Source organism: Hemiscyllium ocellatum, chromosome 9 (assembly GCF_020745735.1).
Source record: "Hemiscyllium ocellatum isolate sHemOce1 chromosome 9, sHemOce1.pat.X.cur, whole genome shotgun sequence".
NCBI lineage: Eukaryota > Metazoa > Chordata > Chondrichthyes > Orectolobiformes > Hemiscylliidae > Hemiscyllium > Hemiscyllium ocellatum.
Genome location: NC_083409.1, coordinates 32,064,685 through 32,080,490, shown reverse-complemented (window position 1 = coordinate 32,080,490; position 15,806 = coordinate 32,064,685). Strand labels below are relative to the sequence as shown.

The window sequence follows — 15,806 nt, the reverse complement described above, 5'->3', positions numbered from 1 at the left end:
GGCTGGCTGACAAAATCAGTCGTAGTGGACGGAAGTTTACTGCCTGGATGTCGGTGACCAGTGGTGTCTGTTTTTGGGCCTCTGCTCTTTGTAGTTCTTATAAATGACTTGGATGAAGAAGTGGAAGGGTGGGTTAATAAGTTTGCCGATGACACAAAGGTTGTTGATGTTGTCGATGGTGTCCACGGCTGTCGCAAGCTACAACATGACATTGACAGGATTTGAGCTGGGCTGAGAACTGGCAGATGGAGTTTTAACATGGACAAACATGAAGTGATTTATTTTGGAAGTTCAAATTTGAATGCAGAATAAGACAGGACTCTTGGCAATGTGGAGGAACAGTGGGATCTTGGGGTCCAATTGCCATCCAAGTTGATAGATTTGTTAAGAAGACGTATGGTGTTTTGGCTTTCATTAACAGGGGGATTGTGTTGAAGGACCATGAGATTCTGCTGCAGCTCTGGTTGCCTCATTATAGGAAGGATGTAGATGCTTTAGAGGGGGTGCAGAGGAGATTTTCCAGGATGCTGCCTGGATTGCAGAGCATGTCTTATGAAGGTTGGGTGAGCTTGGGCTTTTTACACTGCAGAGAAGAAGGAAAAGAGGTGACTTGATAGAGGTGTGCAGGTAATGAGAGGGATAGATAGAGTAGATAGCCAGAGACCTTTCCCCAGGAGAAATGGCTGTCCCAAGGGGTCATAATTTTAAGGTGATTAGAGGAAGGTATGGGGTGATGTCGGATGTAGGTTCTTTACGTAGAGAGTAGTGGGTGTGTGGAATGCACTGCCAGGGGTGGTCGTAGAGTCAGAGACATTAGGGACATTTAAGTGACTGCTGGACAAAGCCCATGGACGGTAGTAAATTGAAGAGTGTTTAGGTTAGGGTGATTATGCCTTCTGTTCCTAGACTCTTCCACAAGGGGAGATAATCTTTCTGCCTCTATGTTATCAAGCCCCAAAGATTTTTATGCATTTCAATAAAGTTGACTCTTTATTTGTCTAAACTCCAATGAGAATAGACCTGACCTCCTCAATTTCTCATAGAGTCACAGAGTCCGACAGCAGCGAAACAGATCCTTCAGTCCAATGAGTCCATGTTGAATATTATCACAACTTAAACTTGTCCCACCTGCCCGCTCCTAGCCCATATCTCTCCAAACTTTTCCTCTTCATGCATCCATCCAACTGTGTTTTAAACATTGTAATTATACCCGCATCCATCAGTTCCTCAGCAAGTTCATTCCACACTCGAACCACCCTCTGTGTAAAAAATGTGTATCTCGTTTATTTTTCTAATCTCTCTCCTCTCACTTTAAAACTGTGCCCCCTAGTCTTGAAATTCTCCATCTTAGGGAAAAGACAACTACTATCAACTCTACCTAAACCTCTGTTATTTTATAAACTTCTGTCAGGTTACCTCTGAACGTCCTATACTCTAGTGAAAAAACATCCCAGCCTTCCTCTATAACTCAAAACTTTCAAATCCGGCAGCATCCTGGGAAGTCTCTGCTGAACCTGTCCAGCTTGATAATATCCTTCCTATAACTGGGCAACCAGAACTGGGCACACTATTAATAATATCTCCCTAGTTAGCCTTCTCTGGGCTGCTCCCAATGCCAGTATCTGTTACCTTCGATACTGTTCACAGTATTCTAGGTGTGATTTGATTAATACCTTATATAGTTCAACAATACTTCCTTATTTTTAACTCCATTTCCTTTGAAATGAAGGCCAACGTTCCATTTGCCTTCACTTTTACCTGAATTGTATACTAGCTTTTTTTGGATTCATTCATGAAGACTCCCAAACTCCTTTGTGCAGCAGCTTTTTCTTATTTAAATAATATTCAGCCCCTCTCTTTTCCTGTCATAACCTCATTTTCCCCATATGATGTTCCAGTTTCTCTGTCTTTGCTCACTCACATTGCTGGCTTATATGCCTCAATGGACCCCTAATGTCATCATCGCAGTCTAATTTTGTGTCATCCACACACTCGGCTACAGTACATTAACTTTCTTCATACAAGTCATTAACTTGTTTTGTAAGTAATTGTGGCCCCATGGCACAAGATACAAATTCCCATCCTAAAAGAATGCCTTTGGCAGAACCCTTCTCCCATCACTAAGTTAGCCAACCTTCTATCTATACTATTATATGACCTCAACACCACGCATCCTTATTTATCAAGTAGCCTTAGGTGTGGTACCTTATCAGAAGTCTTTTGGAAATCCAAACTTTTGGATCTGTGCTATTTGTTACTTGCTCAAAAAGGTTCTCAGAAAATTGTCAGACATTATTTCCAAATATGAAAGCCACAATTACTCTTTCCTATTACTTAATGTGCTTCTAAATGCTCTGTTATCAAATTCTTTCCAAGCATATCGAACATTTGCCAAACAGCAATTGTGAAGCTAACTGGCCTATAGCTAAATATTGTTCCTCTCCCTTTGAATAAAGGTACTATTTTGGCAGTATTCCAATTCTGGGAACTTTTCAGAATCTAAAGATTGATGGAAGTGTATCCATCATCCCTGTGCCTACTTTTTAAAAAAGAAATCCCAGCATGCATCTGATCAAGTCAAGGGGATTATCGTTTTTTTTAGCCTCATTAATTTCCCTACTGTATTATCACTCGATAGAAAGTATTTATTTCCTGCTCCTTTTTGACCCCTGGATTATTTTGTGTTTTTGGAATGTTATTTGTGTCTTCTGCTCTAAAGATTGATGCAAAGTATTTGGTGAACTCTGCCGTTTCCTGATTTCCCTATTATTATTTGGCTAGCTTCGTTCTTTAAGGAGCCCCCTGGAAAACCCTTTTTCCTTTCATTTCTTAGTTTTAATTGTTTGCTGATTGCATTACCAGACAGATCCCCCAGCACTTGAGGGGGGAAACCAATGAACTTGTAAGCTTATTTCAATTAATGGATTGGGCACTGTACTGGGGAAAAGAAAATGCCAGTAGAAGGTAGGCTCCACTCAGTCTCTGTACATTATTTTTATGTGAATATTTTGAATATTTTTAATGAACATATTAAGTTGTGAGGTACATTTTGAAGTTAGTTATGCTAACCTTACCTCTAATTTGGGGATCAGTTAGCTCAATTGGCTGGATTGCTGATTTGCGATGCAGAATGCTGCGAACTGCACGGGATCAGTTCCTATACCAGCTGAGGTATCCATGTAGGTCCCACCTTCTCAACTTCACCTGAGGTGTGGTGACCCTCAGGTTAAACCAGCATGAGTCATCTGTCTTGAATGAGGCAGCAGTCCTATAGTCCTCTGAGACTATATTAGTATTGGTAAAGTCACTAAAATTCTGTCAGTCCTGAATTGTCACACTAACAGGAATTTGTGTGTTGTTAAGTTTGTCTTTCATTGATAATTCAAGAGTACCAAGATCTCAACCCCAAGTCTTTGAAGCATTCCTGAATGAACATTCTCCATTTTGATTGGTCGTAATCCAAAGACTCCCATGAGTCAGTGCGGATGTGTGGTCTCTTCAGGGATACTTTGAGGACATCTCAAAAGCACTTCTCCTCTATTTCCTTGGGCATATTCAGCTAGGACCACATTTCAAGTGGAGAAGTTGCTTCTAAAAAGTCTTTTTTTCAGAAATGGACTTAACTTGTCAGTGATATCTAAAGTAAACCTCTACTTATGATCTCTCTTTTCATTTATATTTTGTAGAGAAGAAGCCATGATCTCTGCTTCCTTTGACAGCCTTGAGGTTCTCCTCGACTCTTTTGGTCCTGTAAGGGATTGCACAAAGGACAATGGTGGCTGTAGCAGAAACTTCTGCTGCATTTCCGATCGCAAACTCGATTCAAGTGGTTGTGTAGTAAGTAGAGTTTATTCATTGGTGCATTATATCATATTTGTCACAAATCTCTGGCATGCATTAAACATGACCATGTACAGTTTAAAAAGTTGTACCTTGATGCAGAAGTTGCTGCTAGTGGCCATTAAGCAATGTACTCTTTCTTCTTTTCAATTCTGGTCCTAAATTCTGTAAATAGCTTTCAAGTGATACATTTTACATTGCCTGACTGATAAGTGATGAAATGCTTTTGGATTACACAACATATTCTGGATCAAATCTTCAATTAGTGATTCACTCTAATTGCAGGAGTTCTTCAGAATAATGTTTCATGACCAAACATAATTATACCGTATACTTACTTACTAATGATTAAACAGTGTTCAGTACCTTTTCACAAATCCACAAATACTGAAACTGCTCACATGCAGCAAGATTTGGGACAATATTCAGGATTGGGTTAATAAATGGCAAGTAGTATTTACATTTTGCGGGTACAGAGGAAATAGCCATTTCCACTGACACTGAGATAGTGTGAGAATCTAACCATCATCTTGTACTTACTGCACACCTGTCAGTTGAAATCCAATATAATGTGGATCAATGAGACAAATCCACTTTTTGCCCGGGGTCTTATGGCTCCCAACTGAGGTCTGAAGGGATCTCAAAAGTCACAATTAATGGTTCTGTCTTTGGCCTCAGAAAGTTCTTGGCATTATATAGGAAGTTTCAATCAAAGAGCCTTCAGACAGTCTTTCATATACAAACTCTCATTCTTAAAAAGTTTGTTTTTTAGACAACAGAGATGGCAACAGCAACACGCTGGATTAAAAAAAAATTCCATCTCAGGCACTGACTCAATTCATTAAATGTTATGAAAAGACAGTATGCAATGTGATTAACTCTATTACAGAAACTGGGTTCATTGTTTGATTATCTTTCACTAATTCATGGTCAGGATCATTTCTTGTCTCTATGTTGGACGATGGGCACTTTTGATATTGCGAACTGAAGAAGAGAGAAGGAGTAGTCTTCCTGAGTAGTCTTCCTGATTGTCATCTGTAAGGACAAATCTGTTTGTTCATTAGTATTGCAGGAGAGCTTCAGCACGCCTTAGAGATTCAGTGCTGGCACTTTAAATGACATCAGGTGCTTGAGAACATAGAGCACGATTTGATTAACCATAACCTTGGTGAACTTCAGATTCCAGATTAATACGTCGCTCTCAATTTGTATTTTGTTGATTAAGATGGCTCCTGTTTATTTGGTCAAATAACCAAATATAATAGGAGTTTCTTTCAAGGCAGGAACAACGTTCTGTTGTTCAGACTTACCAGCTGGTGCTTCACAGAACAACCCAAAACACTTTCTTGCAGTGGAATCACAATTTCAATGAACCCAGTATGGTACCTCTGACTTAAAATGCCACACTCCAGCTTCATTAGCTCACAAAATATGTGTGACAGACATCCCGCAGGAAGGGGGAGAATTGGCTGCTTCACAGCACTCGGGGAATTAAGTCATGTATTAAAAAAATTTGTCATTGCAGCCATAAACTTTCAATGACTTGAATAAATTAAATTCTACTTTGATTAAACAGGCATTCTGGGATATTAATGATTTAAAATTGAATTCTGCATCTTTTTTTTCAGTAAAAAGTGTAACCCATTGGCTTTGATGACCATAACTATACATTTACATTTTGTTCCACACTCTGCTTAAATTCAAGAGCTCTTGAAGATATGTTGGGAGTTGTGGGTTAAGTTTGAGAAACTGATATTTTGTCACAACTGAGCAGAGGTGAGGGTACACATTGTCATCCTGGGCTTCGGAAGCTCAGGTAGGATGGGAAAGTTGTGGTGTACTGACCATTCCCCACTCTCTCTCTAGTTTGACAGCACTGCTGTGGGAGTTCTGGAGTTTCTCAAACATTGGGTGGGATTGCAGGATTTAAAAAGATTGTTATTGTCACATGGATCATTCCAAAGATAATATAAAAGAAAGAGATTATAATTCGGCAAAAACAAATTGAGAATATATTAGAAACAAAACTGTTGAGAATAAACTTGCAAGAGGCATACAAACAGATACCAAGTATTTCTATAGACTTATAAATAGGAAGAGATTAATGGAAGTCAGCAGCGGCACATGAAGGAATATAAAGGGAAATAAGGAGGTAGAAAAACTAAAGATCTATTTACCATCCATCTTCACGTATAGGAAAAAAATACTTTCTAGAAAAATGAAGAATCAAGGATGTAGCAAGAATGAGGAACTTAAAGAAATCAATTCGAACATAGAAATAGCTACCAAAGAAATTAATGGGACCAAGTGGCAACATATTCCCTAGGCCTGACTACCTTTAATCGTGGGTTTTAGAAGATTATAGGAGAAAGTGCCGACTGCAGATGCTGGAGATCAGAGCTGAAAATGTGTTGCTGAAAAAGCGCAACACGTCAGGCAGCATCCAAGGAGCAGGAAAATCGACGTTTCGGGCATGAGCCCTTCAAAAAGGTAGCTCACCACCACTTTCTCAAAGCCAACTGGAATGGGTAATAAATGTTCACTCTCCTAGCAACACCCACATTCCATGTGTGAGTAAAGAGAGTAAGATGAGTAAAGAGATGCGTGAGCTTTAGAAGATTATGACAACAAGGAAATAGATTGCTTTTCTTTTGTTTCAGCATTTCTAAGTTTAAGGAGTCTTTCCTGAGAAGAAAAGGTAACAAAGGTAAACTAGCTATTCAAAGTTGAGGAGAGAAAACAGACAACTAAACATCTCTTTACTCATGCATGGAATGTGGGTGTTGCTGGCGGAGTGAACATTTATTTCCCACTCCAGTTGGCTTTGAGAAGTTGGTGGCGAGCTGCCTTTTTGAATGACTGCAGTCAATTTGATGTTTACTGACAAGGCTGTTCAAGAGAAAGTTCCAGGATTTTGACCCAGTGACAGTGAAAGGACTATATGTCTAAGCCAAGATATTGTGTGGCTTGGAGATAAACTTACAGGTAGCAGTGTTCTCTTATAATTGCTGCCTTTATTCTTCTTTATGGTAAGATTGTAGTTTTGAAATGTGCTGTTTAAGGACATTCGTTTATTTTTTTGTAGCGCATCCTATAGACTGACACAGTGCTGCTACCAAGTGTCAGTGTTGGCGGGAGTGAAATGTTTGTGGATATGGTGCCAATCATAATTCTTAAAAGTGCAGAAACAACTAAAAACGTAGAAATGCAGATAGTGCACACCAATCCTTTTGTACCAAAAACTCAAGAATAAAGAAGTTGTTCAGAATGTGTGTTTATAATACTTGTATTGTGAAGAAAGCTAGTCGGTCTTTAAAGTGGTAACAAGGTAATCTTAAAAGATGGCTCTTAAAACCACACGACTTCTCAGGGATTCAACTGCAGGCAAAAGCAGACAGGTTGTACAGTTATCTTAAGAGTCAATCAGAAAGGCTTATTGATTAATTGAATGGATCCATTGAACCCTCAACACATGTAAAGATCCAATGCTTCTGTAGTGTTCAATAGGTGACAGCAAGGAAGTCACAAGAAATTCCAGCTTAACTTTGCTCTGTTGAACAAAGAGGCATCCATGTTACAATTTGCGGCCATTTTGGTTGATGTTGACAAAAGCCATTTTAAAAGTAAACTCTCTGACACTACGAGAGAGACAGCCTGAAACAGCAACTTCCTTCTCAACAAGGAGAACAAGTAAAGCAGCTGGGATAGTTTAAAAAAGGACTGCTGTCCTGATCCAAGCTACAAAAACGGTTACAATGTGCTGCACCATAAATGTGAAACAGAGAACCCTTCACTCACTCCCAGAACCTGATCTGCCTAGTTCACCTATGGAAGCAATTTTGAACAAATGGACTACAGAAGCCATCACAGTTGTTGAAGCCTACTTTGTATTTCAACCTCTTCACGTCAGAAATAGAATCTTCAAACAGGTCAGACGATGATATTAGAGGTGGATCATCTTTCCATCGCCTAACGCAGCTTTTATTCTTTGACAATACGAGGGTTTAAAGCAAGTATATTTAAAGCAAGTATTTATTAGCTAATTATTACAGTTTACTTAGGTTACCTTCAACAATAGTTGTGTAAAAATCCAACCTTCAATATTGCTTAAAGCATCATATTGTGTTGCAGGTTGTGTCTAAATTGAAACAATTGATCATTTTTACAAAAATAATATACACAACCTTAAGTAAATTATGTTTATGGATCACTAAGAATACGACTGGTATATATTTTTAAAATAAGTCTTACAATAATTTTACGGCAGTTTGATGAATTTAAGTACTCACAACATAATTACTACAACTGCCCTGACCTAAGGAAGGACATCCTTACACTGATAGGAGGTAATAATGACTGCTCCCTCACTTCAAGGAATTGACAGGCTTGATGCTCAGATGATGTTTCCCTTAGCAGGGGGAATCTAGAATATGACATCTCGAACCAAGTGATCAGAAATTGCTTCACTCAAAGGTGTGGCGAATCTTTGGAAGTTCTGCCCTGGAGAGTGTGGATGCAGTATTGAGTTGAGTTTATTTAGGACAGTACTCAATAGATTTGTGTGTCATTAGAGAATTGAGGTAAATGGGGGATGGTACAGTTAAATTGAATATTATCATGTGTACATAGAGAGTGAAAGAGCAGACTTGAAAGATCAAAATACCTATTCTCGCTCCTAATTCTTACGTTTTTACAAACTATTGATTACAAAATTACAATTTTAAAACATTGCTAATTGAGCAAAGACATATATCTGTTCCATGTATTTCCTTGGATTTCCCCCAAGAGTTGATATCTATGCAAATGACAAATATATGTTAATGCCTGTCAGTTTCACCTTTCCTAAGCTTAGATCCTTGAAGTTAATTGACACAGTTACCAGTTGTCAACTATAAGAATATAACTTGGCTTCTATAAGCACTGTGTCCTAGCCCTAAAAGCTACCTCATTTCTACATCTGGATTAAGAGTTGCTTATGGAAGTGAGTGAGATATCATAACAATATCAGAGAGCAACAAGAGAGTTTCTGGCAGTCATTCACTTCCAAAGACAGGTAGGTTCTTAAGATATCTGTAACGCTATTCCAACCTGAAGATATGGACACACTAGGTTCTGGGGATTGGATTTTGTTGGAGAGATCAGATTTCACTGTCAACTGTGACCCCATGTTGAGAATCTATAAATGTCTATGACTTAATGATTACAGTCTTCCAGAGGGGGAACAATTAAAATTCTGCCATTGGGAAATCATCCAATTAGTCTGGAGGCCATAGCAAGGAAGCAGATGGCCAATCAGAGAGCTGCCACACTGTCAGGGTGGTAATCCCACCAGAAGAGCTGAGCAAGAGGTTAATAGATTTTTATAGAAGTCAACAATTTTTTTTTAAGAAAGAAAGAAACCCCAAGCACTTTTTGACCCCCTCCTGGAGCAGCAACAGATAATACTGCAGCCTTGATGTTACAGTAAAAAATGAGGTCTGCAGATGCTGGAGATCACAGCTGAAAATGTGTTGCTGGTCAAAGCACAGCAGGCCAGGCAGCATCTCAGGAATAAGGAATTCGACGTTTCGAGCATAAGCCCTTCATCAGGATGTTACAATTGATGTTACAACCTAGTCACTGGGGTACTCCAGTTCTGAGAGCAGCACCCCCAGTTTCCCTCCAGAGAGCCACCTGCAATGAATTGTTGGGCAGTGGTGGGCAACAATAAGAGCTGGAACATACTAATCGTGTCTCAAAGCAGACATCAGGTCAGGTCTAGGAATATACTAGTCCTGTCTCAAAGCAGACATCAAGTCAGGCCTTTGGTATATACGAGTCCTGTCTCATAGCAGGCATCAGGTCAGGTCTTGGAATATACTAGTCCTGCCTCAAAACAGGCATCAGGTCAGGTTTTGGAATATACTAGTCCTGCCTCAAAACAGGCATCAGGTCAGGTCTTGGAATATACTAGTCCTGTATCAAACAGGCATCAGGTCAAGCCTTGGAATATACTAGTCCTGCCTCAAAACAGGCAGCAGGTCAGGCCTTGGAATATACTAGTCCTGTATCAAAACAGGCATCAGGTCAGGTCTTGGAATATACTAGTCCTGTCTCAAAACAGGCATCAGGTCAGGTCTTGGATGCAGTCATTGGCTGCCACTTCCTGTAAGCCAGAGAGCTGATTCTGGGAATCGAGGCAGGAATGCAACAAGAAGCCAACTCAAAATGACCAAGCCTCTAATTTCTCAGATCTTCACCTGCCAGTCTCACTTCCATGGAGCTGCAAAATTTCCATCATACTTACAGCCCATTTTCAATGACTTCTGGGGTTCCCCACAACCGAGAGAGTTGGAAAATGACACAAATTACACTCAGTACCCATATCGTTACATAGTCTTCATACAAGCCCGGTTAGGAGTTAGACCTATCTGCGCTTCTCCATTTGGCTTTTAAAATATTAGCAAAGATTTTTTTGTTTGTTTGTACAAGACATTATTGGCTTTTAGCTTAGAAGCCTTTTTTTAAAAAAAATATGGCTTAATAGGCTTTAGAATTACAGTTGAATTAGCTTGGTTCCCAGTCACTCAGTATTCAGATCAATTACACACTTCATTTCAATTCAAGTTAATGACAGTGTAGTTCATTTTCAGAGTGTGTTACGATAAGGAACAGGTCTACAGGAACATTTTCAAAGGTTAAGTAAGGTATGGTAGGCCTAGCAACAAAACACTGAAGAATAGGCTCTGATAGTGACTGTGAGATCTTAGCACATTATAAAAACACAGTTTAGGCATCAAGCACAAAAGAAGTTATACTATCAAAGCTCAAAATGACCTGCAAAGTTCAGTAAGCAGACATATCTGGAGGTATGTGTTTATCGCCTGTGTTATTCAAAAAGCCTGCACTTGGGTTGTGGGCATGTTGAGTAGGAACGATATGGGAATTGTGTGCAATAGATGGGTGTCAAGCAGGGCAAGTATTAATCATAAATTAAGAAAGCATTGAACACTTTAAAAAGGAGGCCAGTGACAGGAAGGTTAATAGAGATAATGAAAACTGTTCCAACTATTCATTGTAAATTAACATCCATCATGCTTTTCTGTTCATATTGATATTTCTGTTCCAATAAGACAGCGCACTGTAATCAAAACTACAGATCTTCCAATTCATGTCTGTGCATATCTTGCAAACATGGAGTCCTTTAGGATGTGGGATCGGCGTTGTATTTCATGCACTTGTGAGCATGGATTATTGCTACCTGTGCTCACCCCCACTTCAGTGGGCACCGAATGAGAGCGTTCTTGGAAGAGAAACTAAGTGTTGCCCCTCATAGAGTAACAACCTGGAAATTAAGCGCCACTATTCCTGGGGTCATCATAGAAGTTAAAGATTTTTAAAAGTGCATAGAATTTACATATTTTAGACCCAAGTTGGTATAAAGCATAAATAAAATTTCTGTAATTGAAATGCTGCTATTTATTGCAAATAAATAGATTGTAACTATAGATGAATAATGAATTGTCAAAATATAACTGCGCTAGGTGGTACTCCAACCCACTTACAACACCCCCACCTCCCCACCCCCGCCAGCTACACATACATATAGATGCCAAACAAAAGATATGATAAGTGGAGATGTCGACATGTTTGTTGAGATTATCCTTTTGCTGATCCAAATATTGTCGCCCTTGATTTTCCTGCTCCAGATATTTCCACTTGTTTGTAAGAGACACACAGTGACTGGATCACACATTAATTAGTAAGTCTGTTAACAAAGATGTTTGAATAGGCTGAGGCTGTTTTCCCTAGAGCGTCAGAGGCTGAGGGGTGACCTAATAGAGGTTTATAATATCACGTGGAGCATGGATAGGGTAAGTAGATGAGGACTTTTCCCTGAAGTGAGGGAGTCCAAAACTTGAGGGCAACACAAACCAATCTCACTGCAAAGCAGAAAGGGTCAGTGCACATAACAACCAACTGACACTGAAAGATGATGTACTTTTTAACATGTTTTTGATTCTTGACTGAAATGAGAAAAAAAAGTGTTTAAAAGTCTAAGGATGGTTGAAAGATTATTGCACTTTTTTTTTAAAAATCAACTTACCGAATGCACATGCTAAGTGTGTTAACACAGGAGACGGGAAATCCTATTAACGAGCTGGAGCCAAGGGACTGTCTATGAATGGAGATTCAGTTGGCAACAGGTAGCTGATAGGTCTGTGAAATGGTGACCAGTTATCAATGATGTCAAAGCTTCCTGTTGGCCAACAGCTGTATGATTGGCTCCCAGATAGCTGAGAAGCTTGGGGGTGTGCATGTTCAGGAGAAGCTATTTGACATCTGGAAGGGAAGAAACCTTTTTTTTACAGTGAAGCAAAAACAGCATCTCAAATCTAAAGGTAGTCAGTTTTTTTCTCTTCATCAGTTGCTGTAAGATGAAAATTGAAAAGTTATCTGGTTTTGGGTCATAGAAATGTACAGCATGGAAACAGACCCTTTAGTCCAACTTCCATACTGGCCAAATATCCGAACCTAATCTAGGCCCATTTGCCAGCACTTGGCCCATAGCTCTCTGAACTCTTCCAATTCTTATACCCATCCAGATGCTCTTAGGTGCAACTGGAAAATTTGCTCCTATTACATAATTTTGTGGATTGGGGTGTATGTGGGCATCATTATAAGGTCAGAATTTAGAGAACGTTTATGTCATTTAAGGCATAGTCGGGAGATCCTGGAACTTGTAAAGCTACTGGCTCCTCTTGCTTTGCAGTGAAGATTGGTTTGTGTCCCACACAAACTACGAGGCAGATGAACAGAACCCTATTGATATCTGGAAGCTTATTCTTGAATATTAAGAACATTAAGCCTGTGTTATTTGCTATTACAAAACTTGAATTCTTACTGTCAGATTGAAATATTTGCAGTGAAGGTTTCCTGCAGCAAATGTATAATTAAAATTACCAATGTCAGCTGAAAGCATAGGAACTAGACTATTTCACCATTGAGGTATGATAAAGCCTCCATATAGATTCTCCTTTGTCCCGACTGTAACAAATTTACAAAGTTGCTTATCCCCCAAATCCCTGTCACCCTCCATTAAGTGTGTTATTCATTGTTTTACTGGAAGCTAAATAAGTTGTTGAACCTTTATGGAAGTCCAAAACAGTCATCAACGGGTTAATGCCACAGTTATTTCATGCAACACAACAATTTTAAAAATGGATAACTGTCACAGTTCAGCTGGATTGCTGACTTGTTTTGCAGAATACTTCTGATAATCCTTTCTGTGCATACCTTCTGCTGATTCTCTATCTTATTACTGACATATCAAAAAGGGAAACACCATGAGAAGAAACTTTTGTGGAAAATTGAATAACATTGCTGCTTTGTCTGGATGTATTCTACTGTCCCATAAAAGCAGCTTCTCAGTTTCTCTACGTGTTCATAATTCATTAGAATGCAACCAAGGCTTGCTTTCTCTTCCTATCACCTCTCCCAGCATCACTCTTTTGATCAACTAAATTCCACACTTTTTGTATTACCACCTTCCTCTTAAATGGATTCTTATCTGTTGAAATCAGACGCACTATTTCATTATCCATTCGCGAGTCCATACCCAGAGTTTTCAAACTATACAAGACTTTGTGTCAATTTTCTTGTAACAGCATAGAAAAGACTTAGAAGAATGTTGCCAGAGTTGGAAAGTTTGAGTTCCAGGGAAAGGTTGAATAGGCTGGGACTGTTTTCCCTGGAATGTCGAAGGCTAAGGGGTGACCTTATAGAAGTTTATAAAATCATGGGGGGCATGAGTAGAGTGAATGGTCAATGTTTTTTTTTCCCTGGGTTTGGGGAGGGCCTAGGTTTAAGGTGAGAGGGGGAAAGAGTTGAAAGGGACCTAGGAGGCAACTTGTTCACGTAGAGGGTGGTGCACGTATGGATTGAGCTGCCAGAGGAAGTGGTGGAGGCTGATACAATTAGCACATTTAAAAGGCATCTGGTTGGGTACATAAATAGGAAGGGAAATGGGCCAAATGCTGGCCAATGGGACTAGATTAATATATGATATCTGGTTGGCAGGACAAGTTGCACTGCAGGGTCTGTTTACAACTGTATGGCTTATGGTGCAGATCCATCTGCAGGGCTGTTAGTGAATGAGTACCAGAATTTTGACCTAGCAGCATGGAAGGAAAGGTGTTACAGTTTCAAGTTGGCATGCTGTGCGACTTGTAAGTGACTTTTCAGATGTGTTTGTCTGGGTTTGCTGCTCTCGTCCTTCTAGTTGACAGAGGTTGCAGTTTTGAAATGTGCTGTGTAAGTTCCGGCAGTGCATTTCACAAATGGAGGTGATGTGGGAAGCAGTGGGAATGTCTAATGCAGTGGGTGGGACACTGATCAAATGGACTTTTTTACTTTGAGTTGGCAAATTTGTTGAATGTTCATAGAGCCACACACAGGCAGGCAAGTACCGAAATTATCCCCCTGTACTGCTGATTTGTGCCTGCCTGTTTAAGGTGGGTGATTCAGCAGTAGCAATGCTGTGAATGTCAAGGAGAAAAGGTTAGATCAATAAGAATGTCCTATATTTCCCATTTCAAATGAAAGGGAATCTATTTGGACTTCCTAAGTGTTTGTATTGCCACGTGCCAAACTAAGGCATCAAAATTCTCATTGACTTTCAAAGTCTGTTTCCCTGTCATTTTTAATTACTTACTTTATGGTTTTGCTACCAAAATGACTAATTTAAAATTTTTCATGTTATACTATCCCTGATACCTTTTTGTCCCTAACCAATTTATATGCCTTTTCTATTTCTTTATATCCTATTCATAGCTTACTTTGTCCCCCAGCTCTGTATGACGAACAGCATTGTGAAAGTTGCACTCGATCTTCTCATCCAGATAATTACCATTGATTTGTACATCACTGAGATCCAAGTACTGATTCTTCACAGGATTCCACTGGTTCGACTTGCCATCCAAAAACTTAGCCATTTACTCCTACTTTCTGTCTGTGAACCAGTCTGTACTCCACATTAACATATTACTGCAACTCCATGAGCCCTTTTATCATATAACCTCTTGTTTTTATTAGTATTGATTGCTCTAAGTTCTTTCTTCTCACTTAATCCTTGGTTCTTACATTTTTTGATATAAATTTGTGTGTCTTCTATTGTTAAGAAAGAAACAAAGGCTTGAAATTTTGGAGCACAAAGGCCTGAACTGTGCTGAGTAACAACAAATTAACAGTATCAGTCCATACAGTCCTTACTTTCTCCTAGTATTAGCCACCATGTCAACTTCAAAGATACAGATGTTAGCAATGATCACCTGACTTGGGGAGTGGGGGAACAAGAAAAGAGATGAGCAAGAAAATAATCCTGCTGCCCTCCCCACTGTGTCCAGTTAAACCTTTGTAAAGAAGAACAGTTTTTAGATCCTCTGCTTAAGAGAGAGGGTGGGAGGCGTGGATTAGTTTACTCTTGCTCCTGATTTTCCCGATATGAAAAATGAAACTCTTTTTACTCTTCCTATGGTAATTTTTCGCAGCCACATGTTTGTTTTTACCATTACTGTGCTTTGACAACTTTTGTTTACTTCCTGTTTTAAAAATAATGCAATAATCTCTGCAGTTATTGTTGAACCACTTTTCCAATGGACATGTTCTTCCTCAAAGTTCATATTCATTGAAAATTATGCATATCATTAAATATTCGCCATTCCTATCTGGTGCCATGTATGTTTATCTCGATTCCTAACCAGCCTGAACAAACCTGCTTGTCACATCTATGCAATTGGTTTCATTTAAATTAAGGAACCTAGTTTTGGACAAATTGTAACAAACTCAAATGTCGGTGTCATGATCTGTCATATATAATCGCTGTTTGAGGAAATGCTTTCATACGAGATGGTAATTAGCATTTTGCACAATACTAAATCTGAAGTTCTGATGAATTCCTCAACATAATGGGCGGCACGGTGGCACAG

General features: G+C 39.3%; 1 protein-coding gene across 1 annotated transcript in view; it reads left to right on the top strand.

Annotated features, from left to right (window-relative positions):
• Positions 1-15,806, top strand: part of astn1 (astrotactin 1) — a 2,216,244-nt gene that overhangs the window by 1,287,625 nt on the left and 912,813 nt on the right. Inside the window, exon 11 of the mRNA XM_060829548.1 lies at positions 3,687-3,837. Within this exon, the coding sequence (XP_060685531.1) occupies positions 3,687-3,837 (151 nt within the window). The remainder of the gene's footprint in view (positions 1-3,686; positions 3,838-15,806) is intronic.